The 21,614-nt window shown below is 29.9% G+C and overlaps 1 protein-coding gene and 1 long non-coding RNA gene across 7 annotated transcripts; both read left to right on the forward strand.

The window, feature by feature from the left end:
- Positions 1 to 3,297: 3,297 nt before the first annotated feature.
- LOC131607857 (uncharacterized) lies at positions 3,298 to 5,745 on the forward strand. Its single transcript, XR_009285426.1, has 3 exons — positions 3,298 to 4,140; positions 4,749 to 4,854; positions 5,193 to 5,745. It is a non-coding gene; the product is annotated as an uncharacterized LOC131607857 (long non-coding RNA).
- Positions 5,746 to 16,509: 10,764 nt separating this feature from the next.
- Positions 16,510 to 21,398, forward strand: LOC131603336 (uncharacterized). Of its 6 annotated transcripts, XR_009284310.1 has the most exons (7): positions 16,510 to 16,994; positions 17,144 to 17,274; positions 17,575 to 17,690; positions 17,867 to 18,404; positions 18,488 to 18,774; positions 19,280 to 19,528; positions 19,628 to 21,398. XR_009284310.1 is itself a non-coding variant. In XM_058875629.1 (5 exons), exons 3-5 carry the CDS (start codon positions 19,463 to 19,465, stop codon positions 20,695 to 20,697), a joined length of 405 nt encoding a protein of 134 aa, XP_058731612.1. In that variant the 5' UTR covers positions 17,008 to 17,274; positions 17,575 to 17,690; positions 19,280 to 19,462; the 3' UTR covers positions 20,698 to 21,398. The 6 variants fall into 6 exon arrangements, 1 of the variants encoding a protein (XP_058731612.1); XR_009284308.1 differs by having other exon boundaries at positions 17,867 to 18,774; XR_009284309.1 differs by lacking the exons at positions 17,867 to 18,404; positions 18,488 to 18,774 and having other exon boundaries at positions 19,628 to 20,836; positions 20,969 to 21,398.
- The last annotated feature ends 216 nt before the right edge of the window (positions 21,399 to 21,614 follow it).

A 21,614-nucleotide genomic window follows, 5' to 3' on the forward strand; every position in this document is an offset into this window, starting at 1 on the left:
TTGAAAATAAATAAATTCTAATTAGTTTTAATACGCTCTCACTGTCCTTAAAACTAATGTTCTATGTCTACTATCCAATTAAAGATCTCAAACTCTTGCTATGTTGATTTTAACCTTTATCAGTTCTAAAATCTCAAACTCTCGCTCTATTGATTTTATAACTTTGGCATATTCAATTAAACACAAAACCAGAAACGAGTGATTTTTAATAAAACATATTTAAGCCAATTTATTCCGGATCCCTACGGTTAAATTACTTTACATACCGATATCTTAATTAAATTAGTCACACATATTGATACGGTTAAACATGCATAAATAAATTCGGTTCATAATTTTAGGCATATTAATTGGCATACAATATATCATGCAATAAAATAATAATTAAGACGGTAAATAGAAACCTGAATAATGTAAATCTGAATTAAATAAAACTTGAAATCTTCGAGTACTTGAACTTCCACCACAGGTCGGTTGGATCGTTCTTCAGAAATTATTCAGCATAAATTAAACAAGGAAATAAAACTAAATCTAATGTAAGGTTAGATCTGTTGAAGGTTCACAACAATTTTCGGTGTAGAAATTGCTGTGAGAAAAGAACAAAGGAAATAAAAATGCTGGAAAATAAATTAACTGAAAGCAAGAAAAATAATTCTGGTGCAAAAACTCGGACCCTGATAATGAATTATCAGTTCCCTTTTATAGTTGAATAGTATCGTTCATTTTCTCCCACGCTGTGCCTTTTCTCCGGATTTCATGTACCCTATTTTTGACTGAGTTGGAGACGTGCGTCTCAACTCTTGAAGTTGACTTGGCAAACACTTGGAGACGTGCGTCTCAAGTGGAGATATTTTAGGAGGCATGGAGACGGGCGTCTCCCTTTAGTGACGTAGCATTGAGCCCTTGGAGACGGGCGTCTCCCTTTGACTAGTGGGAGTTTCAGCTCCCACGTGGGCTGGGCTTCCACTATGTCTTTCGGGTCTTGTATGTTTGCACCTCCATATTTCTTATGCACCTCTTTTCACTTCTCTTTAATAAAAACGGATCAATTTTGCTCTGTTTCTTCTTCTTTTCACAAATACGCTCGCGCAGACTCATTACCTGAAACAAAGAAAAATACCCGCATAATACCAGGATAAAATAACATAATTAAATGAAAATGATAATAATATTTATGGAAATTAAGCTAAATATATCATATAAATTCGTGTTATCAATCTTCAGATTAATTTTTGTATTTTTTATTTAATATAAATTATAATTTTTGCACTTTTTATAATTTTTATTTTTATGCTCATTTATTTTATTTTTATTCTAATTTTATATATATATATATATATATATATATATATATATATATATATATATATGATTATTATAATTTAATCAAATTAGTTTAATATATTATTATAAATACTTAAAATTGACATAATAATTATGAAATTGAAATATTATAAAAGTAAAAATATATAAATGTAAGTTTAAAATAAAAGAAAATTAATTAGATTGAGTATTTGAATTTAATAGTTCACATCTTATGAAAAAATAATACATATTTATTTTCATCATAATAAAAAAAATACAATTTGTAAAGTGTAAAAAATAGTGTCGGGACAAAATTAATTTATAAATTAACTTTTTATAAATAATTTAATCTTGTAAGAATAAAGGTTAAAATAATAATTTAATAATTTAAAATTACAACTTTTTCTTTTAAATTTAAACTTTAAACATTAAAAAAGTCGCTGTAAAGAAATATTATCCATATATGACAAGTGATGTTTTTATCTTTTTTTTTTACTCTTTTTATTAAACCAAACACAAATTAATAGTGACATTTAGGGTGTGTTGGATTAAGGTTAGAAAAATTATTCATTTCAGGATTAGTATTTTTTAAAATAATATTTTATTTTATATATTTAATAAAAATTTAATTTTTTTTACGAATAATGATAAAGTTTGTTTAGTTTAAAAATATAAAATAAAAATAATAGTAAATATCAGTGATAGTGGAAAGTTAGAGTTAGTTAAACATATTTGATGTGAATGTTATATTTTCTTAGAATAAAAATAGAAAAATCATATATAAATAAGTATATTAGAATTAAAAAATACATTGAAATCAATACTATACTAAGAAAAGTAAAGCCTCTGTTAATTACATCTTAATCCCATATTAATCCATAGATTAGTTTCATTTTAAGGATAAAACTGTCATTGCAATTAAATTGAATTTGTCATTACAATTTAAATCATTTTAATCATTATTACTTATTAACATCATTACTCTTCACGTTCCCCATCAAAGCCTCAACATCTCCCCTATTCAATACTCTTCACGTTCCCCATCAAAACCTCAACATCTCCCCCATTCAATTAACCTCTTCAACATCTTCCCTAATCAATAAAATGCACATTCCTAGGGAAAGAATCCCTCATGCGTGCGGCCCTGCACCTTCAAGAAGCAGCCAAATAAGGATTAGGGTTAGGAGAATTTCACGTTCTCTTCTTCAGACTTCCTTCTCTCTCTCTCTAAAAAAAACTCAAGAGCGACAATCGGCTTTCATCGTCTTTCTCAGGCGAGCTCTTTTCGTACCTTATCCGATTTGGTTCACCGATGATGAACACCGCCCTCTTTTGATTTCTTCTTCTCACCATGAAACGGTGGCCGAGATCTTTTTGAATCTTCAAAATAGGGTGAGATCTTTTTGATTTTTCTGTTTTTTCTTTATTCTCTCTTCTTCTCTCTCAACGATTCTGAAGGGTTTTTGTGATAGGAAAATGATGAACAAAGTTTCAAGGTTTTTTGTATGAATGTACCTATGGCATTTTTTATGAATTGAATACTGTGTTCTTTTTCTTTCTTCACATAATTTCTGGAAAATTTATGTTGATGAGGAAGATAACGATGGAATTTTTTTAGGGTTTGATTGTTCTATGCGGCTGATGTTTCTGAACAGAGGGACTGCATTAAAAATTGTTCAGGGTCACAATTTCTGTTTAGGGATAGTATATTGATTTTCAATTTTCACTTTCGAATCTCTAATATAATTTTTTTATTTCAGGATTTACCTTCTTTGAGTTGATCTCTTCATGTTGGTTCTTGCTTCACGATGATTGTCAATGTTAGATCTGAAGGGTTGTTGTTACTTTTATTTGAATAAGGGTAAGTTTCTGTGCTTTTTTTCTCTCATCAATTAAATTAAATTTGTCATTACAATTTAAATCATTTTAATCATTATTACTTATTAACATCATTACTCTTCACGTTCCCCATCAAAGCCTCAACATCTCCCCTATTCAATACTCTTCACGTTCCCCATCAAAACCTCAACATCTCCCCCATTCAATTAACCTCTTCAACATCTTCCCTAATCAATAAAATGCACATTCCTAGGGAAAGAATCCCTCATGCGTGCGGCCCTGCACCTTCAAGAAGCAGCCAAATAAGGATTAGGGTTAGGAGAATTTCACGTTCTCTTCTTCAGACTTCCTTCTCTCTCTCTCTAAAAAAAACTCAAGAGCGACAATCGGCTTTCATCGTCTTTCTCAGGCGAGCTCTTTTCGTACCTTATCCGATTTGGTTCACCGATGATGAACACCGCCCTCTTTTGATTTCTTCTTCTCACCATGAAACGGTGGCCGAGATCTTTTTGAATCTTCAAAATAGGGTGGGATCTTTTTGATTTTTCTGTTTTTTCTTTATTCTCTCTTCTTCTCTCTCAACGATTCTGAAGGGTTTTTGTGATAGGAAAATGATGAACAAAGTTTCAAGGTTTTTTGTATGAATGTACCTATGGCATTTTTTATGAATTGAATACTGTGTTCTTTTTCTTTCTTCACATAATTTCTGGAAAATTTATGTTGATGAGGAAGATAACGATGGAATTTTTTTAGGGTTTGATTGTTCTATGCGGCTGATGTTTCTGAACAGAGGGACTGCATTAAAAATTGTTCAGGGTCACAATTTCTGTTTAGGGATAGTATATTGATTTTCAATTTTCACTTTCGAATCTCTAATATAATTTTTTTATTTCAGGATTTACCTTCTTTGAGTTGATCTCTTCATGTTGGTTCTTGCTTCACGATGATTGTCAATGTTAGATCTGAAGGGTTGTTGTTACTTTTATTTGAATAAGGGTAAGTTTCTGTGCTTTTTTTCTCTCATCAATTTATGTTCAATTTTTAGTGGTGTATTGAGTTAGAGTTTTTGATTATTTGTGTGTTGGCACTGTAATATATTGTTATTGTTATCTATTTTTTTTAATGGTCTAAATATTTTGTGAGATTTGGGCAAGCCATGATGATTATCACGTACTTTGCAAAATTGTTCAGGGTCACAATTTCTATTTAATGTTTAATGTAATGGCAAGCCAATCTTGGATAGTTCCTTTTCTGCGTTTTTTAGTGTAGTATTCATCATTATTTACGTGTTGGCACTTTAACATTCATTGTATAGGAATGTAAATATGTATAACTGTTGTGTGGCTCTTTTGAGTTGTTATATACGTTGTCAATTGCGGCATAGTGGGCATTGGCCGTTGTTGGAAGTGTTTAGATAGCAGTTTGCTGTAATAGCCATTGTTGAGCCTTGATTGAAGATAAATGTTCCGAAAAAATATTTGTTTATACAGTATAATTTAGAATGTAGATATGTATAAACAATTTTGAATATTGATAACTACAATTTCTGTTTGGTTATTCTTTTCTAAATTTATGAATTGTTTTCCTTTGTCTTATATTTCCAGGTTTCAGTAGATGCCTTTGAGAAGAAGTAGACGTCGACTTTAGAGGTCGAGTATATGAATATTCAAAAAGATAGAGACAAAGCCATTGAGAAGCTCATAGAATGAGGTAAATTCAACTTCTTCTGCCATGGATTTCATTACATGAAAAAATGGTATTTGAAGGAAAAAAAAAAGCATCTAGCATGCTGCTATTGTCTCCCATAGTTAAATATAATTGACTATTTTTCTATAAATGATAGTCGTACTTTTACATGAGAATATAATTAATAAAGAAATTTAGTTTTGCAACACCACTCATTTTGTGTGTTTCACAATGTGTGACAGATAAAGATAGAATGCATAATTGAAATATTTGTTAATTTTTTTTTTTGGATTTCTTAGAATGTTTGTCAGGAATTTGGTTGGATATCTCATTAATGTTTATTTTTTAACTCATGGCTGCAGGTTGATATCTTAAGGCTATGTTTGGATATCATAAAATCAACGGAGCGGAATGGAGCAGAGCGGAGTGGGATGGAGCGGAGTGGAGCGGAGCGGAACGAGGATACCATTCCATTGTTTGGAAATTTCAGGACGGAACAGAGTAAGTTGTTCATTCCGCCCAAATCGGATGGGAAGAAAAATGGTGGTAAGTGATGAAATGGAATGGAATCCATACCACTCCATTCCGCTCCACTCCATCCGTTTTTAACTTATCCAAACAATGGAATATCATTTTATTCCATCTCATTCCGCTCCGCTCCGCCCGGTTCCATCAATCCAAACAAAGCCTAAGAGATGAATCACAAAAGAGATGTAATTTTAAAGGTATGTGTCAAAAGAATGACAAAGGTGTGTGGTTCAGAATTTGAGAGAAAAGAACATGAATGTATAAAGGTGTAGAGTAGAAAAAAAAGTTTATTATAGCTTTATTTTTTATACTTTCATGAATGATTATATAGACAAGTAAGAATTGTATTTGTTAGCATACATATAATGTATGACGACTATTATAGCTGGTGGCTCCAAAATAGATGTTTAATTCTATTGGCTTTAGAGACAAGTATCAATCATTATTCAAGTTCTATCTCTTCGTAGTGTAAGCACATATTGATCTTGATGTGTTTAGATATATTAGTTTTAATATAAAGATTATTAAAATTGTTCTTTTGTTTAATTCATTTTGCCAATATTTTTATTTTTAAATTATTTTTAATTTAAGATACAATATTTCTCAAAATAATATATAAAAATTTGAAATATATATTACTGATGTACAACAATTTTGCTAAAATAGTTTTATTTTTCTTTCTATCTTTTTCAGTTTTTGTTACATTTTAAAAACAAATGTGCGGAATATTAATAGAATCCATACATTTATAATACAATTTTTATTTTTAAATTATAGGCATGCCCGACGGGCTGAACCTATTTTTCTAAAGGGCCAATAAAATATTTACTCAAATTGAATAGATATTATAGGTCATATATTTAATGACTTCTAGGTTATTTGCATTCCAAAAATTTGAATATGTTTAATGACTCTGAGTTATTTTTTCAAAGATTAATCTCAATTTGTTTATAATTAAAATTCAAAATTTTTTAAACAACTAACTTATAAAATAAAATACAAGAATAGTAAATCATTAAGAAATATTTGAAAAAAATAAGAAATTAATTGATTTAGTACTGTAATATTTGAACATTTTTACGATGAGTTTTTTTATATATATAGAAATGGTGTATTTGTTGTATTTATAGTGGTCTTAAATGTTAAGAAGTGCAAAAACAAAAATTTATTATTCTTTTTGCAAAAACAAAAATTTGAATGTTTTGAATATTTTAAATTTTTTTAACCAGTCAGTAATTACAGTCCCAAATGCTTCTTCTGACGAATTAAATAACGATAAAATATGTAGTATACGTTATTTTATTCAAATTAATTTATTCCAATTACTTTATTCAAATTATTTTATTCAAATTACTTTTTAATATTTAATTTTATATTTTGATTTGGTCTTAACAATATGCAAATCATATTTACACTTATTAATATATAAACTAGCCTATGATTTAAAATATCTTGACTTTTAATAATTATAAGTATAATATATTTATTTTGGGAAAGATAATATATTTATTTTTAACGATGAAAATTTGTTTTTATATTTAAAAAATTAGATCATTTAATACCTGTTACCAAATCAAATAAATATAATCACATATATTATATTTATTTATTATTTATAACAATGTACAATCCATGTGAATACACCGGTAGATGAATACTCATGGTAGATTTATAACGATGCTGAATGATTCATGTGAACGTCTTGTGCTTGGAGGAATTTTCGGTTGTTGGTAATATATTTTTTAGCTTCTTCAAAAAAAATGATTCATGCGAACGCACGAATAAATGACTGCTTAATTATTTCATTTGCGTATCTTTTATATATATTTATTAACCATCGTTATATATTTATTTATTATTTATAAATTAAATTCATTCTCACAATCATTATGATTATTTTTAAAACATATCATTAATATTTAATTAATATATGATCATAAAATCATATAATATCAATAGAATCCATAAATTTACAATTCAGAAAAACTTAAAAATTATAGGCATGTCCGACGTGCCGAACCTATTTTTCTAACAGGCCGACAAAATATTTACTTAAATTGAACAAATATTATATATCATATGTTGTAACGGGCCGAAAAAATATAGGTTTTTTAATCCATATATTAATTTTTTTGAATTTTTTGAAATATTTAACTCAATTTATTTATAATTAAAAATCAAATTTTTTAAACAACTAACTTATAAAATAAAATACAAGAATATGAAATCAAAGTGAAATTTTTTTAAACACTTTAAAATTAATGTTATGTTTCTATGACATTCAGAATTTCAAATATTATATTTTTTTAACCATCAAAACACTATATTTATTTAATATTTCTGACAATATTGTGCGACCTGTACGAATACACGTGTAGATGACTAATTAATTATTTTATTTATTTTTAAACTAAACTATACATTTTTTTACGGGTCGAGATTACTTAATTTATATATCTTTTATATACTTTCTTAACCATCACTATACTATATTTATTTATTATTTATAATGATATTGCGTGATCCGTATAAATGCATGGGTAAATGACTACTTAATTATATATATTTTATATACTTTTATTAATCATATATTATATTTATTTATTATTCATAATTACATTTGCGCGACCCGTGCGAACGCACGGGTAGATGACTGCTTAATTATTTCATTTATTTTTTCTACTAAAGTATATATTTCTAACTAAATTAAATTAATATTTATATAACAATTATAATTTCAAATATTTTTTATTTTTAATTTGCGTATCTTTTGTATATATTTATTAACCATCTTTATATATTTATTTATTATTTATAAATTAAATTCATTCTCACAATCATTATGATTATTTTTAAAACATATCATTAATATTTAATTAATATATGATCATAAAATCATATAATATCAATAGAATCCATAAATTTACAATTCAGAAAAACTTAAAAATTATAGGCATGTCCGACGCGCCGAACCTATTTTTCTAACGGGCCGACAAAATATTTTCTTAAATTGAACAAATATTATATATCATATGTTGTAACGGGCCGACAAAATATAGGTTTTATAATCCATATATTAATTTTTTTGAATTTTTTGAAATATTTAACTCAATTTGTTTATAATTAAAAATCAAATTTTTTTAAACAACTAACTTATAAAATAAAATACAAGAATATGAAATCAAAGTGAAATTTTTTTAAACACTTTAAAATTAATGTTATGTTTCTATGACATTCAGAATTTCAAATATTATATTTTTTTAACCATCAAAGCACTATATTTATTTAATATTTCTGACAATATTGTGCGACCTGTACGAATACACGTGTAGATGACTAATTAATTATTTTATTTATTTTTAAACTAAACTATACATTTTTTTACGGGTCGAGATTACTTAATTTATATATCTTTTATATACTTTCTTAACCATCACTATACTATATTTATTTATTATTTATAATGATATTGCGTGATCCGTATAAATGCATGGGTAAATGACTACTTAATTATATATATTTTATATACTTTTATTAATCATATATTATATTTATTTATTATTCATAATTACATTTGCGCGACCCGTGCGAACGCATGGGTAGATGACTGCTTAATTATTTCATTTATTTTTTCTACTAAAGTATATATTTCTAACTAAATTAAATTAATATTTATATAACAATTATAATTTCAAATATTTTTTCTTTTTAATTTGCGTATCTTTTGTATATATTTATTAACCATCTTTATATATTTATTTATTATTTATAAATTAAATTCATTCTCACAATCATTATGATTATTTTTAAAACATATCATTAATATTTAATTAATATATGATCATAAAATCATATAATATCAATAGAATCCATAAATTTACAATTCAGAAAAACTTAAAAATTATAGGCATGTCCGACGTGCCGAACCTATTTTTCTAACGGGCCGACAAAATATTTACTTAAATTGAACAAATATTATATATCACATGTTGTAACGGGCCGACAAAATATAGGTTTTTTAATTCATATATTAATTTTTTTGAATTTTTTGAAATATTTAACTCAATTTGTTTATAATTAAAAATCAAATTTTTTTAAACAACTAACTTATAAAATAAAATACAAGAATATGAAATCAAAGTGAAATTTTTTTAAACACTTTAAAATTAATGTTATGTTTCTATGACATTCAGAATTTCAAATATTATATTTTTTTAACCATCAAAGCACTATATTTATTTAATATTTCTGACAATATTGTGCGACCTGTACGAATACACGTTTAGATGACTAATTAATTATTTTATTTATTTTTAAACTAAACTATACATTTTTTTACGGGTCGAGATTACTTAATTTATATATCTTTTATATACTTTCTTAACCATCACTATACTATAGTATTTATTTATTATTTATAATGATATTGCGTGATCCGTATAAATGCATGGGTAAATGACTACTTAATTATATATATTTTATATACTTTTATTAATCATATATTATATTTATTTATTATTCATAATTACATTTGCGCGACCCGTGCGAACGCACGGGTAGATGACTGCTTAATTATTTCATTTATATTTTCTACTAAAGTATATATTTCTAACTAAATTAAATTAATATTTATATAACAATTATAATTTCAAATTTTTTTCTTTTTAATTTGTGTATCTTTTGTATATATTTATTAACTATCTTTATATATTTATTTATTATTTATATCGACTTTGCGTGACCCGTGCGAACGCACGGGTCCTTTACTAGTAATTTTTTAAAATTTGAATTAAACATGAGAATGCATTCTCTGGCCATATTCTCGGAAACATCTTTTATAACCTTAAAACAAACACATTCTTATAAAATACGATATTATTGAGAGACTAATAATGGTTGATAAAATTAATATTAAAAGAATTATATTATTTATTTATTAATTGATTAAATTTGAAAGATGGAATAGTAACTACCATGACAATAAAGTTAGATTATTTTCCTGTCTGCACGCAAAAAACAATAATTAGCAAAGAACAATGAAAAAATTGAAGTATTACAAACAAATTTACTGTGAACTTGTCAGTGGTATGCTTTAGATTTAAAATCCAAAAATTGTAGGAATTATTACTTTTGGCACAAATGCCCTATAAATTTTGTATAGAGTCGGATGATTATATGTAATCCGAAGAGTATCTCTTGTACTCAATTAGTATAGTACTTCATTGCTTATAATTTTTTTTATCTCATTTTATTTACCATAATATTTATAAAGAAGCAATAAGATATAAGATGAACAATATCTTTTAAAATACTTCGAGCAAATCTCTAAAATCTTGCTAACTGGAAAACTAAAAATCTTTCTTTTGTAGGTAGAGTAACACTTGCCAATAGTGTTATAGAAGCCATTCCGATTTATCCAATGATGACGAATATGCTTCCAAAGGTTTGTGTCAAGAAAATTTAAAAGCTGCAGCATGGATTTATTTGGGGTGATTCAGAGGTCAAGAGGAAGCACCATGCAGTTGGTTGGGACACTATCACCTTGAGTAAACAAGATGGAGGTCTTAGGCTGCGGGATCTTGAAGTTATGAATCAAGTGTGCATTATGAAACTTGGTGGTAAAATTATGAATGGTGATGAGGATTTATGGTGTAGATTGCTTAGAGGAAAGTACAAAGTGATTGATGCTACTAAGGATATTAAAGCTGGAAATTTAGACTATAATCTTTGGAAAGCTATTATGAAGAACTCTTCAGCCTTAATGGATTTAGGGAAGTGGAGAATTGGTAATGGTAATAAAATTCATGTGTGGCGTGACAGTTGGGTGGAGAGAGGACGTTGCCTGCTGGATATTAACATCAGTATTCCTACTTCTTTTACTGAAATGAAGGTTTGTGATTTGGTGGGAGTAGATGGTGAGTGGGATTGGCAACCCATTAGTTGGCTCCCTCCTAATATTAAGCTGCAGATTGCAGCTATACATCCGCCAATGATCGACTCTTGTGAGGACAATTCATGTATAAAGGGTTAATGGAAGAGAATGACCCGGTTCTTAGCAAGCAGTGGAGTAGAATTTGAACTCTGAAAGTTCCTGAAAGAATAAGGTTTTTTATTTGGTTATTGCACCATGATAGACTTACTACAGGAGAAAGATTGAGACAATTTGGGTTTGGAGATGCTAACTGTGGCTTGTGTGGTAAATTCATGGAGAGCACCCTTCGTGTGTTTAGGGACTACATCCATGTTAGAGGTATTTGGGACAATTCGATTCCCATTGATACTGTTCAGCAATTCTATGCTTTAAATTTGCGGGATTGGTTCATATTTAATATGGATGGACATATTAATTCAAGTCTTCAATGTGCTAGTGATTGGACAGAATTTTGGGCAACAACTTGCCATGCTATTTGGGATTGGTGGAATAAAGCTAAGCATGAGGAGCATTTTAGAAGACCTGTGGACTTGGTTAGTGCTATTGCAAGTAATATTCTTCAGTACAAGGCAGCTTTGCGCAATAACCTTATCATGGAGCGTGATCAAATTGAGAAGCAATTTAGGTGGTGTAATCCTGAGAATGGCTTTGTCAAAATTAATGTGGATGGTGCTCACTCTATTAATGGTGGATCTGGTTGTGGGGGAATTGTTAGAGATGAAGCTGGTAGGTGGTGTGGTGGTTTTGCTAAAGGTGTGGGTAGTAGCAACCCCCTATGGGCTGAACTCTGGGGTATTCATGAGGGTTTGAAGTTGGTGGTGGAAAGAGGCTTCGCGCAATTTATTCTTGAGTCGGATTCTAAGGAAGTTGTCGATATTAGCAACAAACATAGTGGTAATAAGTTGGGTAACAACAATTTGGTGCGTCAAGTCCATTTTTGGATTAATGCTTTGGATAAGGTGGAGATTCGACATATTTATCGTGAGATTAATGGTTGTGCGAATAGGCTGGCTCTTCATGGTAGAAATTTAAGGGTTGGTTATGTCTTCTTCCCAACTATCCCTAGTTGGCTTATTAATAACTTTGTTAAAGATTCTATGGGTGTTTTGTACCCTAGGATTGTTAGTGTTTAGTTTTCTTGTTTTCTGGGTTTAGGCCCTCCTTTTGATAAAAAAAGAATTAAGTGATTGATTGTTGAATTACAATAAATTGTATCTGTTTTTTTTTTTTTTTTGGCTTTATACCACCGGTTTATTCCGGTTCGGGGGCGAGTTCTGGCATCAAGTGGTTCCATCCCCCTCCCGATCGCAGTTGCGGGGGATCGAACCGTGGTTCTCCCTACCAAGTCCAGCGCCAATCACCACTGGGCCAACTAACGATTGGTAAATTGTATCTGTTTGGATTTGACTCCTAATGATTAATGAAACACCAAAATATTTTGTTAATATCCACTTCAATTAAAAATGGTATGTTATGACACAAAAAACAAAAAAAGAAATAGATATAGAGGTATTCAAACCTTATCCGTGTGATACTACTAAAAATCACCTTCAACACAACACTTTTTATTTGGGCTCAAATTACATCTACTAAAATACTCAATCAAGTACCAGTAGATTTCATCACTTTTTGTAGCAGACCGAACCATGATTCTGAATTTTCCCCAACACTCATTCCATATATTAGGTATACGGGTTGTATGTGCATTGAATGAATTACCGGATGCACCATAGACATCACAGGTTGAAGTCCATACATTGGAGGGATTTGTCTGCTTGTGCTTGCAACATCCATATGTGCATGAATGTAAATATACATGAATCTAATACTTAAATGCTCCTTTTAATGGAAAACTTATAATGTATTCTTCTATTTTCAACCAACATTGATTATAGACAAAGTGAGAATTGACCAAAATAAACAGATTCAATTAAAGAATAATTAAACTCGCTTTAAAATTAAATCATTTTTGAACCTCTAGTCCGAATACCTCGACATGAGAAACCAAAGAGATATAAATGAGTTTTTATTAAAAAGAAAATAAGAATGGTATTAAGCTTGATTTGTTGCACAATGATTTTCACAAAGACCAAAAGTCGAGTTTGATGAAACATATCCACCTGTAGTGAATTCAATTAACTTTCAATAATTAATTAGTCTTGTAGCACATAAAGAGCTTAATTTGAACATAATGGATGTTGTAACATCTTGCTTGTATGATTTACTTGATAAGAACATAAAATTGAACAAGTATCTCCTGGGGCTAAAACAATATGGACACAAGTAGTATAATTGTCTCAATAAATATTTGCTAAGGGAGATATATACAAATAAGTCAATAAGTCCTTGTATTTTTATGAAAAGACCTAGAAAATAATTTTTCTATAATAATTGTCTATGTATATGACATAAGATTGTTAGAACTCCTGAAGAGATCCCAAAAGCTATAAATTATTTAAAGAAATTATTTGAGATGAAGGACTTAAAAAATAAAAAGTCCTTACTAGATGAACATGTAGACAATGAAACTTTCATATACCAAGAAGGTTATATAGAAAAAGTGTTAAAACGTTTTTATATGAGAAAATCTCGTATATAGAAAAATGTTAAAATGTTCTTATATGAACAAATATCATATCTTTTCTACCTCTATGATGTTAGATTATGGGATGCGCAGATGATTCTTTTAGACCTCGAGAAGAGGATGAAAAACAAATTGGTCCTAAAATATCATATTCTAGTGTAATTCAAGCACTAATCTATCTTGATAATTAGACACACCATGGTATATTAATTTTTTTTAACTCTACTAGCAAGTTGTAATTCTTCACCTACAAGAAGACATTTGAACATAGTCAAACATATACTTCAGACTTTTTATTTACTTATGATGGTCAAACTATTTCATGGTGACATACAAAACAAATCGTATCAGCAACTTCATTTAATTATGAAGAAATTTTTAACACTGCATGAGGCAAGTGGAGAATAAGTCTGGTTGAGATTCAAAATTCAACACACACAAATGACATGTGGAAAAAGAAATACAATAACCATATATGAAGATAATACATCATGCATTGCTCAATTGAAAGATAGTTACATTAAAGGAGATCAAACAAAACACATTTTTCCAAAGTTCTTTTTCACCCATGATCTTCAGAAAAGTGGTGATAGGAGTTCCAAAAAATTTGTTCATGTGATATCTTGCAAACCTTTCAGTGTAAAAAGTTTGGTCTTCATCGTCGAAGAAATAATCGTTCACCTGAGAAAAAAAATGAATTTTTCTTAAAAGGATATTGTACTCTTTTTCCTTCACTAGATTTTTTTTCCACTAAGTTTTTTTTTTCTAGTAAGGTTTTAACGAAACATATCCCGAACAAACATCCAGGGGGATTGTTATGAATAATGGATGGTTATCTTCCTATAATTTCATTTCTTATTTGTAATAATTTGTATTGATTAGTAACGAGGTAGTTCTCCCATAAAGAATGTAGTGTTTTTTTTTTCTTCACTAGAATTTTTTCTGGTAAAGTTTTAACGAGACATATTCTTTATGGACATCCAAAGGGGAGTGATATAAATGGTATGATTATGGATGTCCATCAATTAGGAGATTTTATGTTGATTTTTCATTTATTACATATGTCTTATAAATAAGATTCATATTGTATCAGAATCACTCACTCTCAGAATATGAATAATATAATAAACCTTATTCTTCTATTACTTTTTCGTTTATTTTATTTAGTTTCATAACAATATTTAAATTAATTAATTTTATATTGACCTATATGTAGTGATTTAAACATAAATTTTAATATTTTTAAAATAATTTTTATTGAAATATTTATAGAATAGTCCATGAACATAAGGGTTAGTTATTTCTAAATAGATATATCAATTTTGTATTTTAAGAAGTCTTAAAATATAATATTATCATCATCATTTACCATCTTAAGTATTATTGTTGGTGTAACTCAATTTCACAAATATAAAATATGTTTATCTAATTCATCTCATACTCCTCTAGGGGGAAGTGTTATATAATGACTCACATTTATATCAAACAATTTTATAAAAAGTGCGAATTTATTCATTTATATGTTTTTTTTTAGTAATTTTTTTTCATCTACGTACATTTATATTATCGTTGACATTGACTTTGTTAACGTGACATCGACTATTTTATTAAAAATATTTTTGACACAAAAAATTGATCCCTTAGCTAAACTATCAATTTCAAACCTATTCACGAGTTATGAGAGAGACGGTCACACTAAATTAATAACAATCACACAAGAGACAAATCTAAAATTTTAAAATTTTAAGATATTAAATTTATGAATTATATATTACTAAACCTACTTTTTTTTTTTTTTTTGGGTACACTGTGAAATTTAAAATAGCGAGAAGAAAAAAAGCACACCCCAAAAGAAAATCCCTACCTACTATTTTTTTGGTACACTATGAAGTTTAAAATAGTGAGAAGAAAAAAAAGCACACCCCAAAAAAAATAATCCCTACCTTTGAATTCATCAAAAATAGTATCAGCTTGTTACTTTTTTTTATTCTCTTGTTCTTTTATCTTTTAAATCTTCCTTATACTATAACTTTGTCCAAAGCAATTACATGCACAAAGGGAGTAAATATCCCGCCAGCATCTTGATTTGTTTTCCCTCCTAAACATTAAAGGATGAAATATGTTCAAATATTTTTATACATTTAGAAGTTTTGCGACATAAATAATGTAAAACTCCAATGCAACTTCGTCAAATTTGACAGTACAATATAGAAAAATAGGGGTCTCTCATATTTGATGTCATTGTAAACTAATTTACTCTAAAAATGTATCATTTTAAATTAAAAATAAATTACATTTTAAAAACTTTAAATCAAATGAAAAGATTTCAAGTGTAGTTTTCGCTAATTTTTATATCAAGCTTCAAACTTGTATATTTAACTTGCACTAGTACAAAAATGACAATATAATTTATAAATTTACACCCATTATACTAAAAACGGGTGTAAATAAAACACAAGATGGCAAATTCGTAAATAAAGTCTCATTTTTAGTATTGACGAGTAACCATGGACACCCTATTTTTAAAAAACGGGTGTAAATTAAAAAAAATATTATAATCAAGTGTTTATTACTCCCTTTTTTTTCAATAACGCGCGTAAATAGAAAAATTATTTGTAAAATAGTATAAGTTAATATTTGCATTTTCTTTCTCCTTTCATTAAAACCTAATCACCTGCTCTTAATTTCACCGTGTCAACTCCAAATGTTTCAAACCCCAATTTCACATCCACCATGAATCATTCTTCACAACCCGAAACACCTCCACCCTCTGATTCCATCACCTCGTCACAATCCGAACCGCCACCATCGTTTGATTCCGCCGCCAATCCATCATTTCCCGAACCATCTCCATCGTCCTATTCCACCACGCTATCCGAACCACAGTCACCACCTTCTTTGTTCCATTCCTCAGATACTCAAACCCCCGAACCAAGTGTTCGGTAAAAGTTCTGAACCGAGATTCTTCTTCCTCTATTTTGTGATGAAAATTTCGGAGTTGCTGTTATGAAACATTAAGTTATCCAAGTTGAATAGAAAAATATCATTGCATGTCTTAGCGACTGTGCCTCGTTCCGTTGGAGCTCTTTCCAGAATACAAGTGCTTTGGTTTAAGAGTAGGTATGACTCATGGTTCTATCATTGACAAATTTAACGCTTATGTTATCTTTCGCTCTCGACTTTATATGTTGTTCATTACTTCAATTGAAACTGATTTCTTGGATTTGATTTCAACTTCTACCGTCCACTTCTTGACTGTGAGCTTGTAGAAATTGAAGTGCTAATCAACAAATGGGTTGAGGATGCGATTCTCATTCTTCTTCAGACCAAAGTGATGCCCATTGTTGATGCAAAAAGAGAAGGAGCAATTGCAATATTTGGAGAAAAATATGGTTAAGAGGTTGGATTTACTACAAACACTTTTGATATTTGACTTTGAATTAATTATTTTGTCTATAGTTACTTTGCATAATTAATTTGTTGTGCCACTGAGTATGAATCATACTATCAATTAGTATAGAGAAGCTTTAGGACACATTTTATTTGAAATTTTATGCCACTGTTTGTGAATTTTTACTTGAGATAATCATTTATTACAATTGATTGGTTTATGAATGGTTATTGTGTCATGAATAGTGATTATTATTGATATAAAATTTTATGCCTCTGTTTGTGTAATTTTGTGCCATTGTTTGTGTAGTACAAGCTGATGTGAAAGAGGATATATTGAGCATGGTGGTCGATAGTCGGTGATAGCTTCTCGTTCCACTCAAATCACTAAATGCAACCATAATCTACATCTTGCAGAAAAACTAGGTACGGATTTTGAGTCTTAATTATATTATTTTCCTGTTTGCGGTTAGAGTTATGCTGCAAACCTTTATATTTCGACAAAAGACTGATAAATAAGACCGACGCGGTCAAAATTGCGGTTCTGATACTGTTATGGAATCTTCAAATTTTATTGCTGATAAATTAGTCTTTTTGCTCAGGAATTTGAAACACCTTTTTGTTGAAGGAACTCTACCACTAGAGCTTCTGAACCTTGTTCACATAAAGTCTACGTAAGCACTAGGAGAATTGGTTATTTGGGGGTCTGAGAGTCTAGGTGCGAGGCATTTGGAATTGATTTAGCAAGCTTGTTAGGAAGTTATTATTTTGGTAGGAGTTTTGAACTCCGATTTATTGCTTTCTACTGTTGTAGAGCTCTTGAGCTCATCACTTTATGTTCAATAATATACTGTTGCATCTTCAATTTACTGAGTTCTATCTTTCCGTGTCTGGCCTTTAATTTGAATTGTCGGTGCTACAAAGGAAACTTGTTTAGTCTAATTTAAGGGCTTTGAAGGCGGTGGTGAGGATTCAAGCACTAATTAGGGGTAGGCAAGTGAGTAAGCAAGCTTGCATGCATTGGTTCGTGTTCAGGCTCGAGTGAGAGCTCGGCGGGTGAGGATGTCTATGGAGGGACAAACTGTGCAGAATATGCTTAATGAGCAGTGTACAAACCTTGAACTTTTGAAGGATGCTGAGGTTTGTATCATGAATTGACAATGGGAAGTTTTCATGTTTTTTAGCTTTGGTGCTGTTTAAGGAGTATGTTTTGTGTATGGCAGGAAGGGTGGTGTGATAGTATTTGAGATTTTTAGCAGCAATACAGGCCAACCTCAAGCTCTAATTCACAAACAACCGTCTCGTTTTCCTTTCTCAAGAATCCTGAGATGAAAAAATAATGGAGGATGGAGTTGGTTGGAAAGATGGATGGCATCCAAGCCTTGGGAGACAAGATTGATGGAACAATCATACACCTTAAACCCCTTTTCAGTATTATTCTTTGGATATCACTTACTTTAAGTCTAGTCTTGATTCACACCTTTTGGATCTTCTGTGGAATAAATATTAGGTGAGTACACTCTCATCTTCTCCTTTATAGGGTAATGGAGACTATGTAGCTAGACAAATCTCGGACTTAGGTACTCTTCAGTGGTAAGCCAATCTTTTGGTTTTAGTGATGCAAATACATAGAATCAAAATTTACACTGAGAGAGATGTTTATGCTTGTCAATTTTTGTTAGTTAATTTGACATACCATTAGTAGTTTTCTCGATTTACTTCTTACAATCACAAGCAATCATTGTTTGTTAAAATCATTGGAAGCAAAAAGTTTATTGATTACTCTCATAACTGTCGTACCCACGCATTATGCATAAGTTGTCGTTTCGGCTACAATTTGAAAGCAGTTATCACTTATCACATTTTATAGAGAACTTCAATCCCCTATCCTCTATTCAAGTAGCATTTTCATCCATGTTCTTATAGTTGCCATTCTGCGGACTCTCTTTGCAGGCTATTTTTCTTCTTTATGAATTGAATTTCATTTAAGTGATAATCTGTATTGTATTTTTAAGGTTGAAACACGGAAGCATGGTAACAGTGCAGTTGGAGATGGAGCTTTTTTAGATTCATCTGCTGCGTTTTCTGACAAAGTTGGTGAATGGAACCCGGGGTTTGAGTTCAGTCCTATTTCTGCATCTCACAGCCTACAGCTAGGTTCGAAAGGTGAATCAAGTGAAAATGGAGATGGGTTTACTATGTTCAATCAAACTTTTGGGAAGTTGACAAATGCACATTCATGGCCAGGATTAAATCAAACTTTGGTTGGTTGTTGCAATATTGTTTCCTCATTTTATGCAATATTGTTTTGATTATTAACGAATATGCATTAACACAATCTAATTATGGATTTTTGGTATTAGGAAGCACCGAAAAAGGATAATATATATCCCACTTCTATAGAAGCACTCAATGATGATGGTGGAGCTTCCCTTGGTACTGTTGATCCATCTCTTGCATCACAATCTCATCAATCTAATGTGTGGGGCTTTGATTTTAATTTCAAATCTAGTTCCATGGCCGAAAACAATCTATTTTCAGAGTCATACTCTGTAACGGAAAAAAGCCACGATGAAAACAACAAAAGCAGTGCCTCTCCAGCCAGTGTAAATGTTGATTCAGATGTCAATTTGTTTGAATCAAAAGACACAGTCACGGAAGTAGGAATAAAAAATGAGGTACTGAATCAGTTTGAGTAATTCAACTTGTATACGTTTAATTTTTTTTATTAAGGATATTCAATCTTGAGTTCTTAAACTCTGCTGCCAGAGCTTCCTTGCAGGTTAATTCTTGTACTTATTTTTGTGTTTGGCTTGCAAGTTACCACACTTATTTTTATGTGTTTTGAATTGTGCGATTGACTAAAATGTGATGAATTATCACAAAAGACTCTCTACCTTTAATTTCATGTTATATCCAAGCTAAGTTAGGTGAATATGGTTGAGAGAATGCATCACATACAATCAAATGCAAATAGCTTATTTTTGTGTTTTTATTAAACAAGCAAATGTTTTTTGATGTTTCTTTTTTCTCTGAATATTCTTTTGGTCGTTATCTCTAGATGTAATGGAACTGTCTAAACTCAGAACACATGTCGAGGGGTGAGAATTTTTTTTATCTTTGTATAGCATTAACAAGCTTCTAGCTTTTGTCAAACAGAAAAGTTCCTCTACTCTACTGAAAATGGCAAGAGATGAAGAACATGGAATTTTACTTTCTGCTATACAATATGAATGAATAGTGACAGTTCCAACCAAACATGAAAGTCTCACAAGAATAGTTCTTATTAAGTTATAGTATTTTATTCCCTCATAAATCATTTGACTGTTGAAAGTGATATGAACAATAATGGTTTGAACAGAACATGAATCTTATCCTAATATTTGGTATTGTGGTTATTTATTGACAGATCCACAGTGGTTTCTCCAACTAAATTGTTGGATTCACACTCTATTTAATTCCAAAATTCCATGGGGTAATGCGGGAAAACTGCCCCACAAACTCCAATCCGTCGACGCGACCGTCCGCGGCATTCCAACTAAATTGTTTGTGTTTATGGATTATTTGCACAGGTACATATTAGAAAGGATAACTCAGCAGTCTCTTCTCATAGATATTGGAGTCAATCAACACAAGAGCCAGTCTCCTTGTTGGACCAAAGAGATTAATCCGTTGTGTATTAATTAACACTGAATATATTGCAGGCTCTGAGTGAGAAAGGCTATGAACTTGTTTCTGGTGGGACTGAAAATCATCTAGTTTTGGTGAATATGAAGAAAAAGGTAACCCGATAACTACTTTGACTTTGCTTGAGAAGATGAAGTCGGTGTACACGAATGTAGAAGGTCTTCCTCCGGATTGAATTGTGGAAAACAATTGCTTCTCCAGGGCGTGATATTTTGGCCATGGATGAATCCAATAGTACATGTGGAAAGCGGTTAGATTCAATTGGACTAGAGAACAACCGAAGCTAACCGTCAAGCATGGCGTAAAATTATATATGAAGAAAGTGTTATGACTTGGTTAAAATATAATTTTTATGTGTATGATTTTATAGTACTTGAAATATTATGAATGCACATGATTTTGTATACTTTTGGTTAATATTAAAAATATTTTGACTTAGTTAAAATATGATTTTTATGTGTATGATTTTATAGTATTTGCAATATTATGACTGAAAATGAAATATAACTAAACGGTGTATATGAAATAGGGTGTAAATAGATTTAAATATAATATAATTGTTCATTCATAAATGGCGCATTTACACCCGATTATTATTAAAATAGGGTGTAATTAAGAACGTATCTACACCCGATTTTTAATTAAAACAGGGTGTAATTAAAA

The sequence above is a fragment of the Vicia villosa genome, linkage group LG5 (assembly GCF_029867415.1).
Source record: "Vicia villosa cultivar HV-30 ecotype Madison, WI linkage group LG5, Vvil1.0, whole genome shotgun sequence".
NCBI classification, from domain to species: domain Eukaryota; kingdom Viridiplantae; phylum Streptophyta; class Magnoliopsida; order Fabales; family Fabaceae; genus Vicia; species Vicia villosa.

Excerpts from the sequence above, each read along its gene's own strand:
- LOC131603336 (XM_058875629.1), top strand. The coding sequence starts at position 19,463 with ATGTTCAATCAAACTTTTGGGAAGTTGACAAATGCACATTCATGGCCA. Across the intron at positions 19,529-19,627 it reads CAGGATTAAATCAAACTTTG|GAAGCACCGAAAAAGGATAA; the intron begins GTTGGTTGTTGC and ends TTTTGGTATTAG. Across the intron at positions 19,943-20,673 it reads AAGTAGGAATAAAAAATGAG|ATCCACAGTGGTTTCTCCAA; the intron begins GTACTGAATCAG and ends ATTTATTGACAG.